General features: G+C 38.2%; 2 protein-coding genes and 1 long non-coding RNA gene across 23 annotated transcripts; 2 read left to right on the top strand and 1 right to left on the bottom strand.

The window, feature by feature from the left end:
- Positions 1–992: 992 nt before the first annotated feature.
- LOC110912000 lies at positions 993–17,209 on the bottom strand. 17 transcript variants are annotated; one of them, XR_002577575.2, is made up of 8 exons: positions 16,587–17,209; positions 16,338–16,518; positions 15,556–15,697; positions 15,368–15,433; positions 2,279–2,572; positions 2,077–2,199; positions 1,650–1,723; positions 993–1,148 (listed from the first exon to the last, which is right to left on the bottom strand). It is a non-coding gene; the product is annotated as an uncharacterized LOC110912000 (long non-coding RNA). The 17 variants fall into 17 exon arrangements; XR_004880967.1 differs by having other exon boundaries at positions 15,556–15,627; XR_002577568.2 differs by having other exon boundaries at positions 15,368–15,697; positions 16,587–16,701; positions 16,875–17,209.
- LOC110911999 (serine carboxypeptidase 1-like) lies at positions 6,840–10,728 on the top strand. Of its 5 annotated transcripts, none has more exons than XM_022156661.2 (8): positions 6,840–7,004; positions 7,206–7,455; positions 7,627–7,722; positions 7,921–8,013; positions 8,560–8,613; positions 9,012–9,279; positions 9,393–9,485; positions 10,567–10,728. In XM_022156661.2, the coding sequence occupies exons 2-6, from the start codon at positions 7,449–7,451 to the stop codon at positions 9,266–9,268; spliced, it is 507 nt and encodes a 168-aa protein (XP_022012353.1). In that variant the 5' UTR covers positions 6,840–7,004; positions 7,206–7,448; the 3' UTR covers positions 9,269–9,279; positions 9,393–9,485; positions 10,567–10,728. The 5 variants fall into 5 exon arrangements, 3 of the variants coding, with proteins under 3 accessions (XP_022012353.1, XP_022012352.1, XP_035839817.1); XM_022156660.2 differs by having other exon boundaries at positions 8,515–8,613; XM_035983924.1 differs by having other exon boundaries at positions 8,515–8,613; positions 9,393–10,094.
- LOC118487253 lies at positions 12,027–14,940 on the top strand. Its single transcript, XM_035983923.1, has 2 exons — positions 12,027–13,692; positions 13,931–14,940. The coding sequence occupies exons 1-2, from the start codon at positions 13,203–13,205 to the stop codon at positions 14,728–14,730; spliced, it is 1,290 nt and encodes a 429-aa protein (XP_035839816.1). The 5' UTR covers positions 12,027–13,202; the 3' UTR covers positions 14,731–14,940.
- Positions 17,210–18,126: the final 917 nt, after the last annotated feature.

Below are 18,126 nucleotides of genomic sequence, written 5' to 3'. Positions count from 1 at the left end.
ATGAATAGAAGTGTGGTAGGCCGATGGATCATAGCGGATTGAAGTTTTTGGATTTTGACTAAGGTTGGATGGACGAGGGCGTGGTAAAGGAGGTTGTGGATTGGGTTGAGACACGGGTGCGGAAGTGTAAGTGGGGGTTGGGGTGACTGTTTGGGTTGTCGTAGCCGTGGGGGTTGGGGTGGCCGTGGGGGGTGGCGAAGGTATGTCGGGAGATTTAGGAGGGTCAGGGTAGGAGGAGTAGTAGGGGTGGTAGGCTCGGTGGTAGGTTGGGTGAGTTTAGGCGTAAAGGGAAAAAGAAGTTCATTGAAACGAACATGACGCACAATGTAAATGCGCTCGGTATCTAGGTCTAAACAGTGATACCCATGATGTATTGGGCTATAGCCGAGAAAAACACATGGGGTGGACCAAAAGTCCATTTTGTGTTGATTGTATGGTCGTAGGTAGGGAAAGCATTGACATCCGAAAACCCTTAGAAAAGAGTAATCAGGTGGTTGTTTGAAAACATGTGCAAAGGGTGATTTGTTGGAGTTAATTCGAGAGGGCAAGCGATTTATTAAGAAAAAACCGTCTCGAAAGCAAAACTCCAAAAACGTGGTGGAGTGTTGGAATGAGCCAAAAGGGCAAGACCCGTTTCAACAACATGACGGTTTCTACGCTCGACAATGCCATTTTGTTCACTTGCGTGTGGGCACGAACGTCGATGGATAATACCAAGTGAGGTGAAAAATGGTTTAAGGTTGCGAAATTCCCTTCCCCAATTAGTTTGCACATTTTTAAGCTTAGTGTTAAATTGTCTTTCTACGATAAGAACAAATGATTTAAAGGTTAAGTAAATATCAGATTTTTGAGCTAAGGGGTAAAACCACATATATCGTGAGTGATGATCAACACGTAGCATAAAAAAAACCTGTGTCCATCTGTCACACCCCAACCGATGGCGGAAACATCGGGATGAGACGAACAAATTGCTCAAAACAACATAACACTAATTGTGACAATATAGATTAAATCATTTTATTAAAACTAAAGAACAATACATTGTTTCAAACATGATTAAAACATAAATCATCTTTCAACCATAGTTTATTTTCTAGGTGAGTTTCTAGTCCACCCTAACTTGATTCTTGAATTCTTCATCTATCAACCTGCAACATGTATTAAAGTACAATCAACAAAAACGTTGGCGAGTATACAAGTTTGATACATAGCATAGTAGAATAAAATGTTTAAATGTGCTCATATCCAACATGAATAAAATGATACAAGTTACTACTTTGCCATTCAATATCGTTCAACATCGTTCAACATCGTTCAACATCGTTCAATATCGTTCAACATCGTTCAACATCGTTCAACATCGTTCAAATATCGTTCAAATATCGTTCAAATATCGTTCAAATATCATTCAACATCGTTCAAATATCGTTCAAATATCGTTCAACATCGCAATACCCCAAGACTCAAGGGCATTGAGATTAACACGTTCAACTTGCATAGCATAAGAGATTAACAAGCATCAAATTGTTTCATGTTTAAATGTGGATAGAGTGTGATTAAAACAAGACTCAAGTGTTGTGTAATTTGAATATGGAATACATGTTGCACCCAAATGTGTTTAAAACGAAAATGGGATCGAGTATACTCACATTGGTCGCGTTGCGATTTCTTATAATAACGCACGGGTAAGATTGAAGATATCCAAATGGATGAAATGGTTAACCTAGGTGATTAAAATACCACACAATAATCTTGTTAATATTTAGGTTAAAATGATATTCCTATTATTTAAGGTTTGCGAATTAGCTATTTAAATATTATAATTTATCTCAATAATTAATATTTATAGTTTATTACTTATGTTTTAATAGTTTATATAATCTGTTTTGAAAACTGAATAAAATAAATATATAATAAATAATATAAATTCATAAGTCTTCAAAAGAGACTAATAGAAAGAACAGTAACGAACATCAACAAACATTTCCAAACTCACAATTTTGATATGGATTGTTATTGTTCATTGGTTGTAGTGTGATTCCAAATAAAAGAAGGCAGTTGAGTTAAAAGATGTACCGGGCACAGTGACGAACATCGTGAACTCCAGCGAACTTAGTTACCCGTCAGCGTCTCAATTTACTCGGGCGAACCTACGATTACCGGCGAAAGGCTCCGGTTGTCTTCTCCGAGGGCGTCGGACTCCTCGTGTTTAAAATCAAAGTCAGTATATTCTAACAGTGGACCAAATCGAGGGAACAAGAAAATTAAGAAAGTATACCAAACAAAAGGATGCCGTGAGCTCCGACGTAACGACTTCGGCGAGAATTCGAGTTCTGGCGACGGCTCCGATGTTGTGAGCTTCCTCTCCGGTTGTCTCCGGCGACTTGCGGGTCACTCTGGTGGCATTCCGATGTACGAGAGGGAGTGAGGGAGATAGAGAAAGGTGTGGGGATCGAGATGATGTGAACCATCTATATATACACAATTTCGAAATCTTGTTTCGGTAAGTTTTGAAGTTTCCGCATGAGCGACTCTTGTACACGTTTTGAAAAGGTGTCTAGCTTCATGATTGCTATAAAGATGGAAACGCGTAATGAGAATCAATCACCGAGAGATTTGCGAGACCAGAAAAGGAAACAAACAGGCTGTTACGTTGAGCTTTTGGCGGCCAACTTTAAAAAGAAAACCAGCGATTATCTCGGATATATTTATCGAGGGAATGCAATTTATTAACGAAACGGGAACTGGTGGAGTGGCTGTGCGTGCATCAGTTCAAACTAGGTTCGAATCTCGGCCACCCCTTTTTAAATCCTTTTTTTTTGTTTTTAAGTTTCCAATATTTACAAACAGCCCCTTAACTGAACTAACTGAAATATTTGACTGGGTTAACTCTACTAAGCTTAAATTAACTAGAAATCTAACAGAACTACTAGATTGTTTTTATAAAAAAAAATAAAACTTTAATTTGTAAAATTTAATTAATTAAACTAATGAATAATTAAATGACCATATTATAATGAATTAAACGATTAATTATTTCGGAAAAAAACTTTCCGAGGTTTAAAGTTAGGATCCATATTTTTTTAAACGGGTCGGATTTTTGGGAATTCAATTTGACGGATGTTACACCATCAAAAGAACGTGATGGAGCAGGACCCCAAACATCACAATAAACCAAATCCAACATATTATTACTACGAAAATTTGAACGGTTCAAAGAAAATTTAGAGGACTTCCCCATTTGACAAGAAGGACATAAGTCATGACATAAAAGTGATGAAACAGGTAACAAATTACTAGAAACAATAGAATTCAAAACACGAGCATGAGGATGACCAAGACGATGGTGCCAAATTGTTGAGGATGTTTTGGTGGCTGTGAAAGGAACATATGGAAGAGACTTCAACTGAGGCAAGCGAAGCGTGTAAAGACGTTGATCACTTGGACCCGTGAGTAGGATGGTACGTGTAGACTCGTCCTTCACAACAAAAAAAAAAAAAAGACGAGTGAAATTCAAAGAAAGCATCATTGTCCAAACAAAATTGTTGTACAGATAGCAAGTTCTTTTTAAGTGCGAGTACATGAAGAACATTAGAGAGTTTAAAAGTTTTGTTAGGGGAATAGATTTTTGAGGAACAAATATGAAAGATGGGAAAAGTATTACCGTCGCCAACATGAAGTGAGTGATTACCATTATACGCTTTGGAGTGATCCAAATTTGTTAAATCTGGAGTAGCATGACCATTGGCCCCGGTGTTAGGCTTCCATGTTGAACCGGAGGCTACACCAACACTGGAGAAAGCTGCATAATCTGCTGCATAATTTGGCTGGGACAAACCTTGTGTGGAGTTGGAACTGGATTTGTTGGGGCACTAAGCTGGGATGTGGCCTATACCACACCTGTTACAATGACCGTAGACTGTGTTTTGCGTAGATGCCAATGCAAAGGATGGTTGGCGATTTTGGCCATCGGTTCCATGAGAGTCGTCTCGATTTCTATTATAATTTCCATGGTAGTTTCCACGTGAACTACCCCGCCGATTGCCATGATAATTATTGGAGGAACGATTTGCAATAAAGGCCTGAGATTGGCTGGTCTGTTGTATTAGAGGGCTAAGTTGATACCCTAATTGGGCTGCCATTTGTTGGACAACAACAAATTGTGAGTTTGGGGGAGTACCAAAGGGATTAGGTGTAGGACCAACGAGGGTAGCCGTGAATGCTTGAGGAGCAGCAGTTGTGTGACAAGTGATCATGTAGTCATGGTCACTGAGCAAGCCATATAATTCATTGAATGTCATGGGTGGTGAGCGAGCTAGAAGATTTTGTTTTAAACCTGTATACTCTTCACGTAGACCTACGACAGCAAGCATGGCTAAATCTTTGTCTTTGAAGGGCTTGAGCGGTGGCACACTCCTGTGCACGAGTAAGGTAAGCGGAAGAACTTTCATCACCTTTCATCTCAAGCTTTAACAGTTGGGTTTTTAGTGTGTATTCTCTGGAAGAGTTGTGTGGTGCATACGCTCGTTCAAGATAGAGCCAGAGATCACGGGAGGTATGGCCTTGAACATGTTGGAAGGATGCTTCAGATATAGTGGAGATGAGAAGCATTCTGACATGAGCATCAATGGCAACCCAATTGGAATAACTAGGGTTGTCCATAGATGCGGTGTTAGTGGTGGCAGCAGTACGTGATGGCGGGCAAGGGATTGTTCCATCTATATATCCGAATAAATGTTTGGTGCCTAAGAATGGATAAATCATATTTTTCCAGAATCCATAATTAGTGGGTGAGAGTTTGAAAGCAAACTTATGGGAATTGTGGGCGGTCTTCTCAGTGGTTGTGAAAGCAGAGAGCATAGCCATGAATTATTGCAGATTTGCTGCACTGGTAGCAAGGTTAGGCGACCAGGGGTGGATTACAGCAGCCGGGTTTGGACTATTGTTGATCGCTGCTGTTGGTTACGGTTGTTGCTTATAGTTGATTGCTGTTATTGATCTCTGGCCAGCAGAAGGGTCGACAATGTTTTTGGCGGGAGTATTTAGGGCGACTGTAGGTTATTGTTGGAACTTGATCACTGCTGTTGATTGCGGTTGTTGATTATAGTTGATTGTTGTTATTGATCTCTGGCCAGCAGAAGGGTCGACAATGTTTTTGGCGGGAATATTTAGGGCGACTGTAGGTTATTGTTCGGAAGAAAAAAAAGGATGCCTGGCGGCGGGTAGGGTTTAGGAATAGGTTAACCTAGCTGTGATACGATATTAACACAGAATATTGATTTGTTATTAATGAATAAAACCAATTACATGGAGCCCTATATATAGGAACATATGTTACACTTAGATACCGTTAAGAATAGAAAATATAAGAATACTATCTAGAATATATTGTCTAACAGTTGCTGCAATAGCAGACAATATCACAGAACCGAGATGTATGGTATTGGAGGAACTATGAGCAGCAAGATTTTAGTGTAAAAAAGGTTAGACACTCTCTATGTCAACAGTTAGATTTAAATGCTCCAGCTGTTGAATTTATTTGGAACAGATGGGTAACTGGCAAGAGTTCAATGTTTGTATGGCGGGCTATAGACGAGAAAATTCCTACTGCAGTGGCACTAAGAAGCAGGGGAATGAATCTTCCTGATGTGATTTGTAAAACCTGTGGGGTAGCAGACAAAACCACGGTTCATGTACTACTACCCTGTAATTTCGCAAAAAGAATTTGGGAAAAAGTTGCAAATTGGACTAGAATATCGATGGTAAACATAGGAGGGAGCTTAAAAGAACTATTGCAGGAGTTGAACGAAATACAGAGGAGTCGGAATGTGAGAAAAACGATGCGCACAATTGCAATCCAATCGATGTGGATCCTTTGGAAAGTCATAAACGAGCAGGTGTTCACGGGGAAACAAGGTGTGGTACAGACAACTATAGAACATATAAAGGAAGCCTCTTTTCAAGGTTTGAAGTTGAGATCAAAATTCAATTCGATAACAAGACAGGAGTGGTGGGATTTCAATGTAATCTTGTAAAGTGTTCGTGTTTTATTTTTTCTGTTTCTGTATGCTGGCTACCCAGCTCCTGGCTACCCAGCTCCTGGCTGGGAGCTCTTCGGTTTGTTTTTGTGTTTAATAAAAGGTCCCACTTGCTATTAAAAAAATAGTAGTTGACTTAGTGTTAATGTGAGGCTATCCCACTTATCTATAATCTATAATATATTAAAAAGGAGAAGTGATGTACACACATGTAATTTTACATGGCGTCCATCATTTTATGCAATATGTACAATCACTGAATGCTTATTTTGTGAGGGTAAAATTGTAAAGAATACAAAAAGTTTAAGACACTAAAAGGGTATAATAGTAAATTCGACCATCACCCCATACTCACAACCCCCAAATCCATTACTTCTTTGCCCTCAGGAAACCTAATAAACGTCCCTCACAATCAAACGGAAGAGTAAGGGCATGTTTGGCTAAGCTTGTTATAGTTAAAAAGGACTTTTGGAAAAGGACTTTTGGGAAAAAGACTTTTTAAAAAGGAGTTTTTAAAAAAAGTGTTTGGATTAGCTTATTGATGTAAAATGACTAAAATGGGCATTCTTTTAGATATAAGGGGGTAAAGAAGGGGTATATTGGTAATTTGTAGTTTGAAAAGTTAAAAGCTAGCCAAAAAGTCACAATATTGTGACTTCTTAAAACCTCCTTTTTCTTCTTTACAAAAAGCTATTTCTAAAAGGATTTTTGGCTTAGCTAAACACAAAAACAACTTATTAGCTTTTTAATAAGTCAATAAGCCAATAATAAGTTGTTTTGAAAAGCTTAGCCAAACATGCCCTGGATGTCAAGCACACAAAACGTCCAATTTCATTCATTCAATACGCCATGAATCTAATCGATTGAAACTCCCAACACTATTTGTTTGATTTCTTCAATTTCATCTCATCAATCCGACCACCTGCTTAGGTTTTCCTCAAAAGTACATCATGGCGATGGATTCAGGTACGCTAATTCGTATTCCGTTCTCAAATTCGTTTACTCTAACATGTATCCTTCATAAATTGATTTGTTTACTATCCTTTATTGTTTGAATTAGCTCATTATGCTATAGTTAGGGTTATATTTACGGTCCCTTATGTTACCTGAACTGTGGATTATCTGTGTAAGGTTAAAAGTTGAGAAGTATTTTGTTTGAAATTTCAGTATTAGCAAATATAAACTTAAAGGGGCAGCAGCAGAAGAAGGTGTGGACGATGCAGGATCTGGTGAAGTACCAGAACAAGTATCAGATGCCTAGGAATTATCTCCCCCTTTAAGAAACAATTGATCTCCTGTTTGAGACGATTCCGGCATGGCATGTCATATCATGATTGAACCTAACACCATCATCATCTCCCTTGTTGCTGTTGCGTAACTTTGAACCAGGAAAGGAGTTCGGGTTGATCAATGGCAGGTGAACTTTAGTCCTCTTATTTGATAGGTCCTTTGCATATAAATTCTGATGGGAAGACCCTTTTCACAAACCCTTATTCTTGGAATAAATGTATGTAATTGTTAAAAAGTTTCAATTTTTATGCTGATTGTGGTTTATATTGTGATTGACCTTGAATCTTTATGTTGGCAGTGGCAAATTTGCTGTTTCTTGAATCACCAGCAGGAGTTGGTTATTCATATACAAACACTACATCAGATCTGTATACTTTTGGTGATGCAAGAACAGGTATGAGCCACAAGATCTCTGCAAAAAGTTTTCCCTTTTTGAGTTGTTCAAAAATATTTTATTGTGTTTAATTAATACTTTTCAAGATTGTTGTACATTAGTTGATTGAACTGCATAAAGTTGTGATCTTTTTAGCTTAAAGTTTCTTGATTTTGACTTTTTGGGTGATTTTGGAATCTGGGTATTGTGAATTTGCAGCTGAAGATTCATATGCATTTCTTGTTAACTGGTTTGAAAGATTCCCTCAGTACAAGCATAGAGATTTTTACATTGCTAGAGAAAGTTATGCAGGTTAATCTTGTTACATTTACAATATTTCGGCTTGCGAAATGTTTTCTAATGCTTGTTAAATAACTTAATTTAGGTCTTTGTGTTTAGCAATTTTCTCAACTTATTTACAGAAGAACAAAGGAGTAAAGAATCCACCCACAAACCCCCTTTTAGACCCGGAACCAAAGGAGCAAAGGGGGGGGGGGGGGGGGGTTATAGAATTTGATTGGTTTAAAGGGGGGCGCTATAAAGCCCCTAGCCACACCCTCCACACCCTTCAAGTTAAAGGAGGGGGCTTTAAAACCCTTGTGTGACGTGGCGGTGATAAAGCCCCTAGCCACACCCTCCAGCCTAAGTGTAATTATACTAGGAAAATGTTTTTTTTTTAATTGTTTTGGAATAGCCAATCGTGAATCGACCTCTCGAAAGTTGATTAATCTTTCTTTTTAGTTTGTATGCTCTGTTTTTTGTTCAGTTGCATTCTAATGTAACGAGGTTCATTCTTAATGGCCATAAAAAAAGAGCTACAAGGGAGTCATAATGACTGCTATGTCCACCTGGTTGCAGACTTCAAAGGCTCCGGATATGGTGCCGTTATACAAACACCGACACTGCACCCAGGTATGTTTTCAGCACTGATGCTTGGGTTTGAAGTCTTATAAATAATGAATGTGTTACTGTAATGGTATAAACGATTCGGACCACTACGGCGCTATTTGACATCAGTTCATTAAAAGTCTTAATCGAGCTGAGTTTAGACGAGCTTGAGTTTCATATAACAAATGAGGAAAGGTTTTTGGAGTTTGGGGCCTCTCTATCTCTTGGGATATGATTAATGTTTTTGGGTTTCCTATGAGTGGATTACTGAGACGTTTAAACGAGCTTGATCGCGAGTCCAAGCCTCACATAACTTGCTTTACTAGGCTCGGGAGCCTAAACGACCCTATTAGTTGTATAATCCTTATTTTTGAATGCCTTTGTCATACACCCTCTAATTATTAATATATATTTACATCCAGGTATGTTTTCAGCACTGATGCCATGGGTTTCTGGTTTCGATTTCAAGACACGAATATCGAAATTTTCGAGCACAGCGCACGTATTCGCATTGACGATAGATAAAGATTCTGGTGAAACACACTTGAAAACGTCGATTACTTACAAAATGGGCGTCGCCGATGAAGAGAATCTGAAGAGGGGGCTGGAGAAATCACTGAGAGTGCAGCAGCCGGAGCAGAAGAAATTGGAACACATAACAATAGAGGGAAGACACTGAATGTAAAGAATGTGAGTTATCATGAGTTTGAGTGTTTTGTAAGAGAGGAAAGCTCAAGAGCGTTGAGAGACTTATCGACACCAATAATAACATTTAACGTTTTAAGCTGGTTTTTAAATTGTAGGTGTATTTATAGATACCTGGATGGAGCGGTTTGTCAAATGCACGCGCTACAATTTTTGGTGATGTTTACCCACTTCCTGAGGATGAACAGCAGGTGATTCATTTTCGAACATATGAACCTTATTATTGTGTGTGTGCGTATGTACATATGGACATGTTTGCTTTTAAACCAACAATATGTTGAGGGTCGCTTAAATCACTTGTACGTGATGCATAAACAATATGTTCCGGTGAATGCCATCTACAAGCTCATACATGGGGAGCACGTTTCGGTTAGGCTGCTTGTGGTTTTTTGGTTCTGTTAATTTTATTTGGTCATACTGTATTGCTTAGTTTGTCACTAGGCATTTTCTATTCTTTTAATAAAGTTTTAGTTGAAACCTACTGATGTAGTAATAAAAAAGGAAGTCCTAAGCAATATGCTCCTGGTTTTATAAAGAATATGGAAAGTGATTTGCCAATAAGGTGATAACAAATTCAAATAGTAAATGGGGCGCGACAAGAAAAGGATATTGGTCAACCCAAGAAACGGCCAAATTCCTTTTCGTTAGACAGATTATTATTATTATTATTATTATTATTATTATTATTATTATTATTATTATTATTTATTTTTTTTTTTTGCATGTTTTGTGACTTCATGTGATCACTGATCTACGTAAGGGTGAACGGGGTGGTGCGGGGAAGCCCCCATTGGTTTCAGGTCAACTTTTTTTTAATGAAATTAAGTTAAATTTATTCAATGCTCTTAAGGGTGAAAGGGGTGGGTGCGGGAAAGGCACCGGTAGATCCTTGATCTAAACGGGTTTTACCGGTAATTTCACCGTCGTGCCTACGAGCGGGTGGGTTATTGGGTTTTCCTCGGAATTGTTGGTGGACTCGGGTTACTCTCAGAGTACTTCGTTTGTCCAGTGGGTGCCCCGAGAGTGCTCGGGATTGATTATGTTAGCCGTTCAAAAAAAAAAAGGGTGCTACTTTCTACACCCCCACTATTTACTTTTTTCACCCCCCTCCTCTCACATACTTACAGGTGGGGCCTGCGTGGGACCGACAGTTTTCCTCTCACAAAGGGGGGTGTAATCAGGAAGAGGGGGGGTGCGTATAGAATGAGCCAAAAAAAAAAGATTGTTTATATTACCAATGTCATTAACTTGTCTGTTTGGATGCTATTGCAGGTAAGGTAAATTTTGCTAGACTTTAACAGCTGACACATTCGTGGAACAAGCTACTATTGGAATTATATATATGTGTGTATATATATTATCATAACAAGGAACAGTATATGGGTTTTTGAGGTATATGAGGTTATAATGATTGTCATTCCATTGAGGATTGAAGTATTATATGTCATTATGTGTAATTTTGGTAGACTTTAACATAAATATCCGCGGCCCAACGCGCGAGCATTCCTACTAGTTTTTTTAAGAGAGTCCAATATTCAAATCTAGGTAAACATAATAATTTAGTATTATCTCTATAAAGATACACGTGACTGGCTGGTGTTTCGCCTTCCCTTTTATTATATTTTCAGCATAAAATTGAGACACGTGGCTATCTCTTATACGTTTTAACTCTCATCGAATGTTTCGGTTTCCATCATTATTAACTTCCTATTGCTCTATTAGGAACACTAATGGCATAGAGACGCACAACTGACGACAACCGATTGATTTTGTTTTCACTATCCGCAATCTGATCTTCTTTAAATCAGTTAAGACATTAGGGTGATCCTTTTTTGTGGTCTTCGTTTCTGTAAAGAAAGCAGAGAGGGCGAGCCACTGATGAGTCGAAGGTGAATCATTGCTTGTCGATTGAAGAACGGATGACATGTGTCAGGTTTTCTTCCCCAATCTTTAATTTATTACGATTGAAGAGAATTAAAAAAAGATCAGATTTTAATACTAGAACACACAGTTTTTACTACTAAAACACAAAACCACCCATTTCTTTGTGTTTTATTTCTGTCGGTAATGGTGAGGACTAATGATCGGGAGTCGACGAGGTGCCGTGATTGTGGCCGGTGGCGTTTGATGTTGGGCAATTTATAGTGGTAGGCTGTTGAATTGTGGTTTATGCTAAGGCTCTTATAATTTTAAAACTAAGGCTCTTATAAAAAATGGTAGCTCTGATTAAATCACGTATAATTTTAAAACTAAGGCTCTTATGTGGTTTATGCTTATTTTGAATTGATTATAGCCAATACAAATTAAGAAACTTGCTCCAATAGGCCTGAACTTCAGTGAAGATAATTATGTTATTTGATGGTTATGGTGTTGGTTTTCTACACTTTTCTTCATATATCATGGTTAGTTTCTTGCTTTTTATACTATTCACATTGGTCAATCACGGATGAGTTCACCGTCGTCCATTGGACAGGTTTGTCAGGTGATTGCTGTTGTTGAATTGAGGTTCAGTGAGGGATTACTGCCAATCCTTGCGGTTTTGGAGGTTGTGAAAATGATGAAAAATACTGAAACCTTTGATGCTTTCTTCAATACTTCAATCTGGTATTTTGGGCACACATTCCAAATCTTAAAAACCAACAATGAACGGATAAAACCAACTATTCAGTAATTCACCATGACCTTGAACCGATTTAAAACGGTAAAATAAGACATAAACCGGATGTTGTTAGCTGTAATGATAATAATTACCAAGCAATCAGTATCTGGTGCAAGCATACGCCCAAGGTTTTATTTGGTACTATTTGTATGCTGATATATCTCGGATATTTTGTTTTCATGGAAACTTTAATGTTGATGGGGCCAAAGCATACCAAATGGTTAATCGTATTATAAACTTCCTTTTTATTCTTTTAATTAAAATCTACAGGTTTATAAATATTTTTAGCAACATATGTAGGAATTTTAGATCAGACATATTGATGGATCACCCTTCAAGTTAGATGCAGAGAGACAGAAAATGGTCCTCTATCTTGAAGCAGCAATAGAGCGAGGAGTCCCGTGGTAAGGATGATATTATCTTTTTTATGAGTTAACATAAACTGAAGTGACAATACAAGGGGCTGACAATAGAGATACACACAAAAGACAAGAGTTGAATTATTATTTGATTTGACTCGCGTCATGTGCAAGAACAACCTAAACATCACAATAGCTGAGGTGGCAACAACAGGTGACAAACAAAGCTGTGTCATTCTTCTATTTGGATGATAACTTGGGATATCCCATAGATCCCAAGATTATAGATTATGACCGGAAGGAAATCGGGCAAAATATACTTCAAGTGAAAGGTAACCGTAAAGATTTATATAAAGCCGATGAGGAACAATTCACCCGGTCTTCATTTAAGGATGTTTTTGAAAACTTTTCTCGGTTGAGATTCTCTAAACATCAGGTGATGGAAAGTTGTTGACAAATGCTCATTGTGTTGAACATAATTAAAATATTACCTTAATTAAAAACCAGGTTATATAATAACAAAAGTTGATATAAGGCTACACGGTATGGGGATGTCCCCACACCGTCGAGGTCCGGCGACGGAAGCTACTGCATGCCCCCCCCCCGCGCGCGCGCGCGTCCCGGCCTCTCCGTCTCTTCTTCGCCGTTTGAGACGGTCCAAAAAGTGGGGCCCATCATTAAAGAATTCGACCGTTTAATAAAAAAAAAAATTCCAAATTTTGAATAATTCCAAACGGTCAGAATTTTTAAATATATATATTTACCTTCTATTTTCACTTTCAATCACCAAATTAACCCCAAAATTTCATCTCTCTCTCAGATAATTTTTATAAACCTTCTTCCACTATTTTATAAACCTTCTTCCACTATAAACCTTTTTACACTTTTTCATGGATCCGTTCAACAACCCGAACAACCCGAACACTCCGAACAACCCGAATAATCCCAACAATCCGACCCAACCTAATGTTTTCTCGGTTCCGGGATATTATCCGACGCTAGAACCGAACCAATTCTCGCAATATTCATCGAATGCGTTTGCTTCATTCCAACACTCGCCAAACCAATTCGCTCAAATCTCCCAAAATCAAGCCCTTCAACAAATGATGATGCGGGGTGCTTGGAACTTCCTACCCGTTCAACCTCAACCGATCCCCACACCACCCGTTCAACCTCAACCGATCCCGACCCAATCCGAACCCGAAGACGATGTGGAGATTGTTCCCGAAATCCAACCGCCTAAAGGGAAAGGAAAACGAAACAAAGGCAAGCAAGTGGTGGGTGATCAACCGTCGAAACCGAAGGCGACTAAGTGGACACCAATCGAAGAAGAAGCCTTAGCCAAGGCTTTCATTGGCACTTCTGACAACCCGACAAAAGGTTCGTGTTTTTTTAAAGTTTACATTTTTTAAAGTTTAAATTTTTTAAAGTTTTAAAGTTTAAAGTTTTAAAAAACCAACAGTTTGTTTTTTTTTTAAGGTTTTTTTTTTTGTTAACAGTAGGTTTTTTACTTTAAGTATTTTTTTAACAGTAGGTTTTTTACTTTATTAGTTTTAAAGTTTAATTTTTTTGTTTATTATTATGTTAACACTTTATATATTTTGTTTGTTTTTTATAGGTAATAACCAATCGGGTGAGGGGTTTTGGTCCAACGTATTGGCCAAGTTTCTCGTCTTTATGGACCAAGGCCCGTATCGAGATGTCGACTCGGTCTCCTCAAAGTGGCGGAAAATGAACTCGTCCATCAATAGGTTTTGCGAGGAATATAATAAATTATATACAAGTGACCGTCGTAGCGGGTGGAACGACGAGGATGTGTTCAAAATGGCGTTGGACAAGTATAAGGAAAAGAATGGTAATACCAACTTTTCTCACGTTCGCGCGTGGATGGTTGTAAAAGACAAACCAAAATGGAGGCCTATTCCCAACGAGGTGGCGATGGCGAAACGCCAAAAAACATCGGAAACGGGTAGTTTTAGCGCCGGTGGATCGGACGCGAGGTGTCACATAAACTTAAATGATGACGCCGACTTTGACGAAGAGGAGTACAACGTACGTGAACCGGAGCGTCCAACGGGCCGAGACAAATCAAAGAAGGAGCGGGCCAAGGGAAAAGAAAAGGAAAAGGTGGACCCGAACATGGTTGAGTTTATGGAACACTTCAAAATGTACAACGACGTCTTGGCCCAAAAGACGAAGGCGAAGGAGCGGGCCGTCGAAGAAAAAAGTCGTGTATCGGACGAAAAGTTACGCGAGAAGGTCCGATTGACAATTGAGAAAATCCGAATTTCCGATGAAAAAATTCGGCTCAAGGAATGGGAAATAATATCGATGAATGTGGAGGACGAACCCGAGCTGAAACGTTCGATGTTGAAAAAATTACAACACGACATCATGAAAAAACATCAAATTATTTAACTCTATGTTTATTTTTATTAAGTCTTTGGTTTTTTTTTTAAGTTTATGTTTTTTTTTATGTTTATGTAATGTGGGTTTAATATTAATGAAAATATTTTGTTAGTATATTTGTTAAATGTTAAAAAAAAAAATAGAAGACTAAAAAAAATAAAAAAAACATAAAAAGTGGTGGAGGACTATGACTAGGACCATCCTACCATGCCCTCTAGTTTTGAAGAATGGACCATCTTTGGGAGGAATATGACGTGGCGCCTACGTGGCGGATCATCCTCTAAGGATAGTCTATCACCATACCTTGTAGTCTAACACAAGGTTATTTTCTTATAAAATAAAGCCCATGAAACAATTATCTTAATTATATCACCTTTGTCTTTACTATTTACACTAGAATTTTGACCATGCCGCGCGTTGCGGCGGCAAAATCACGCTTGTGACTCGGTTCGTGTCATTAACGTCATAGACAGCAATGTAAAATAGTGATATATCGGTCCAATATCGCCGATAATATCATTACCGATATTTTGCACCGATATCTAACCAGGGGACCGATAACCTATATATCTGCGGCATTAACTACATAGAATTTTTTTTTCTTAAGGTATGCAAATGGATCATATAGGAAAAAGAGAAAACTAACCATGCGATGAAGAAAATCTTGCTCTTTTGACAGTTCTCAGAGGTTACAAAGTCAAAGATTGCGTATCTGCAATCATTTTCGGGCAAAGCCGATGTAAAATCATCGTAACTTTCAGCAGGATTGCCAGTCTTCTCCACAACAACTTGAGTTTTCTTTTTGTCAATTTCGAAAATAACGTAACGGTGTACCTTCTTTCTTTGTAGTTCCAAGAAGGTGCCTTTACAGTGATCAGCAACACCCATTCCAGAAGAAGCATTCTTCTACGTATCAATAGTCTATGTGTAAGAATACATAGGAAAAATAATTCTCAAGTCATTCCCCAAAATCGCCCTATAAACAAACAAACAGAATTCGTTTCATCGCAGCTACTACTGACGTGATTCTACAAAACTTATTGTTTAACCACTATAAGAACCGGTTGCACATCATCAAATCACTGGAAATTATATCTGACTTTGTAACACGATAATCAAATACTCACGTACAATATGCAAAAGTATCAAACCTTAAACACATGTTCTTTAAGTGTAAAGAAGTCATTTGGGAAAAAAAAAATTAAACTCGAGGCAGCGATTGATCAGCCGATCCGGAGCTCAAGTCTACTACAACTAACAAAGGTTGCTCCAATTCAACATTAAAGTTGTAATTTGTAAAATTCAAGTTTTTCTCACATACAGTTTTCAAAACTTTTTTTAACAGCAAAAAATCAAAATTTATCAACTAAAAATTCCTATGTATGATTGGCCAAAGATAACATAACATCAAGAAGTAATAGTAAATAGTAATACCCTGCAAAATCAACTATGAAACCCTACTGAAAACCATTAACAAATATATATATTTTCCGTCAAAAAAAAAGGTCAAGAATAAAACGTATATAATCGCTAAAGGTTCGAGCTCGGTTCGCGTAGTGTAAGAATCTACAATCTATAAGAATAATTTCAGAATTTCGCATCAATTAAATCTTTACCGGGTCTTTCGTCGACTAAGTTTGACCCAAAAGTTGACTGGGGTTGACCAGTTGGCTTTCGTTGACTGACTTTGACCGTGTCGCGACCCGAATCACCCGAAACTGATCCGAACCGTAATCTGAACCAAACCACCAGTTGATTGTTGTTGACCGAACCGAAACCCGAAGCTTTGAACCAAAACTAAAATCATAAAAACCGAGTCACCGGAGTTAAGACTTGTGCCCACGAAACAAAAAAAAAAATCAAACCTGCACTGAGCTTGTTTCCGTGAGGGCCGGACCGGAGTTCAGCAATCGAGCCAAGACCTGAAAACCACCACTGTCTTCCTCATCATCAACATCATCACGTCAATAGCAGACACATCTTCATCATCGTCAACATTAGCGGCACTCGCCGGAAGTCGACACCATCATCATTATTATCAACATCAGTTACCATAATCATCAATAATCACCGGAAAAAAAAAAAGAATTTCGAGTGTGGAACTTGTTTACCGTTCAGAAATCAAAGAGAAAAGAAAGAACAGATGTTCTTACCGACGGAGTCACGGCTGCCGGAACTCTGAGGCACCACCGTCGCCGTCGAGAACCCCTGTCACCGGCCCCGTCACCGTCGCTCACGGCCACCGGAGCACCGTCTTGTGTTGTAGTTGATGAATCGGGGGCAGTGCGTAGAATCAACGCTTGTTTGATTTGAGTGGATGAAGATGAACTTGTTGCTACTTGCGTTGTGGGTTCGATTAATCAAAGATCGGGATGAAAAGGACTGGAAGACACATGTTCGGTGGGAAGAAGATAGTTCAGGAAGAAGATGGTAGGTAGCAATTGTATTTAAGAGACGAGAGAAAGGTCAGGTGTTTGTCTTATTACCACCGACCTTTCTCTTTAATATATACTAGGATCTTGACCTGCCGCGCGTTGCGGCGGCGTCGAAAGTTATAATAACTTGCATTTATAGTGTATATTTGACTTAACTCTTTATCCAAAAAAAAAAAATTATGTATTCGTCGAATGAACACGCATTATATTTGACCCGACTCGCTTTCGAACACAGTTTATGAACTTACACAAAATAAGTATAAAAACGTATTATTTTTTACCAGACTCGTTTGAGAGAAAAAATTATGTCAAAACGTGAGTCGTTTACGTTGAAACGTGAATTTAAAATGACAGGTACGTTAAAACTGCCATACGTCGCGCATTACGGTGGCGACACCTTAGTTGTTTATAGCCGGCGGCACGTTATATGATTTGTTAACCATATAAAACACATGTTTTGACATATCCGATCTAACTCTGTGTAGCCTATATAAGCATTGCGGTTACAGTGTACGGTGATGACATTAACGTGTCATGCCCACACGCGACATTACACGTGTTTGACTTTGTTATATACAGCACATTCTTGACATTAACATCATTAGATATGGATAAAAAAGAGTATGAATCGCTCATTGTGGTGTAAAGTTGTAACAATATTTTAGATAACCGTGTAAAGTCGTAAAAGTAAATTAGACATTAACATGGTTATACATAGATAAAAAAAAAGTATATTAATGTGTGACGCTATGATCTAAAGTCTTAAAAGCAATTCGTAGTAAAATGAGACGTGAAGTTATTAAATACAAAAAGTTGGTGGATCAAAGTTATCAATTACCAAAGTTGGAAATGAATGTGTAACTTAGTTAATTTGAGAGTGTGAAATGAAAGAATTAAAAGTATAAGGGTTAGAGTTGTAACTTTAGGTGGTTATTTGAAAGTTGAAAGAAGATAAAAGTGTAAGGGTTAT

Source organism: Helianthus annuus, chromosome 15 (assembly GCF_002127325.2).
Source record: "Helianthus annuus cultivar XRQ/B chromosome 15, HanXRQr2.0-SUNRISE, whole genome shotgun sequence".
Lineage (NCBI taxonomy): Eukaryota > Viridiplantae > Streptophyta > Magnoliopsida > Asterales > Asteraceae > Helianthus > Helianthus annuus.
This window is presented reverse-complemented; position numbering and strand designations above follow the sequence as displayed.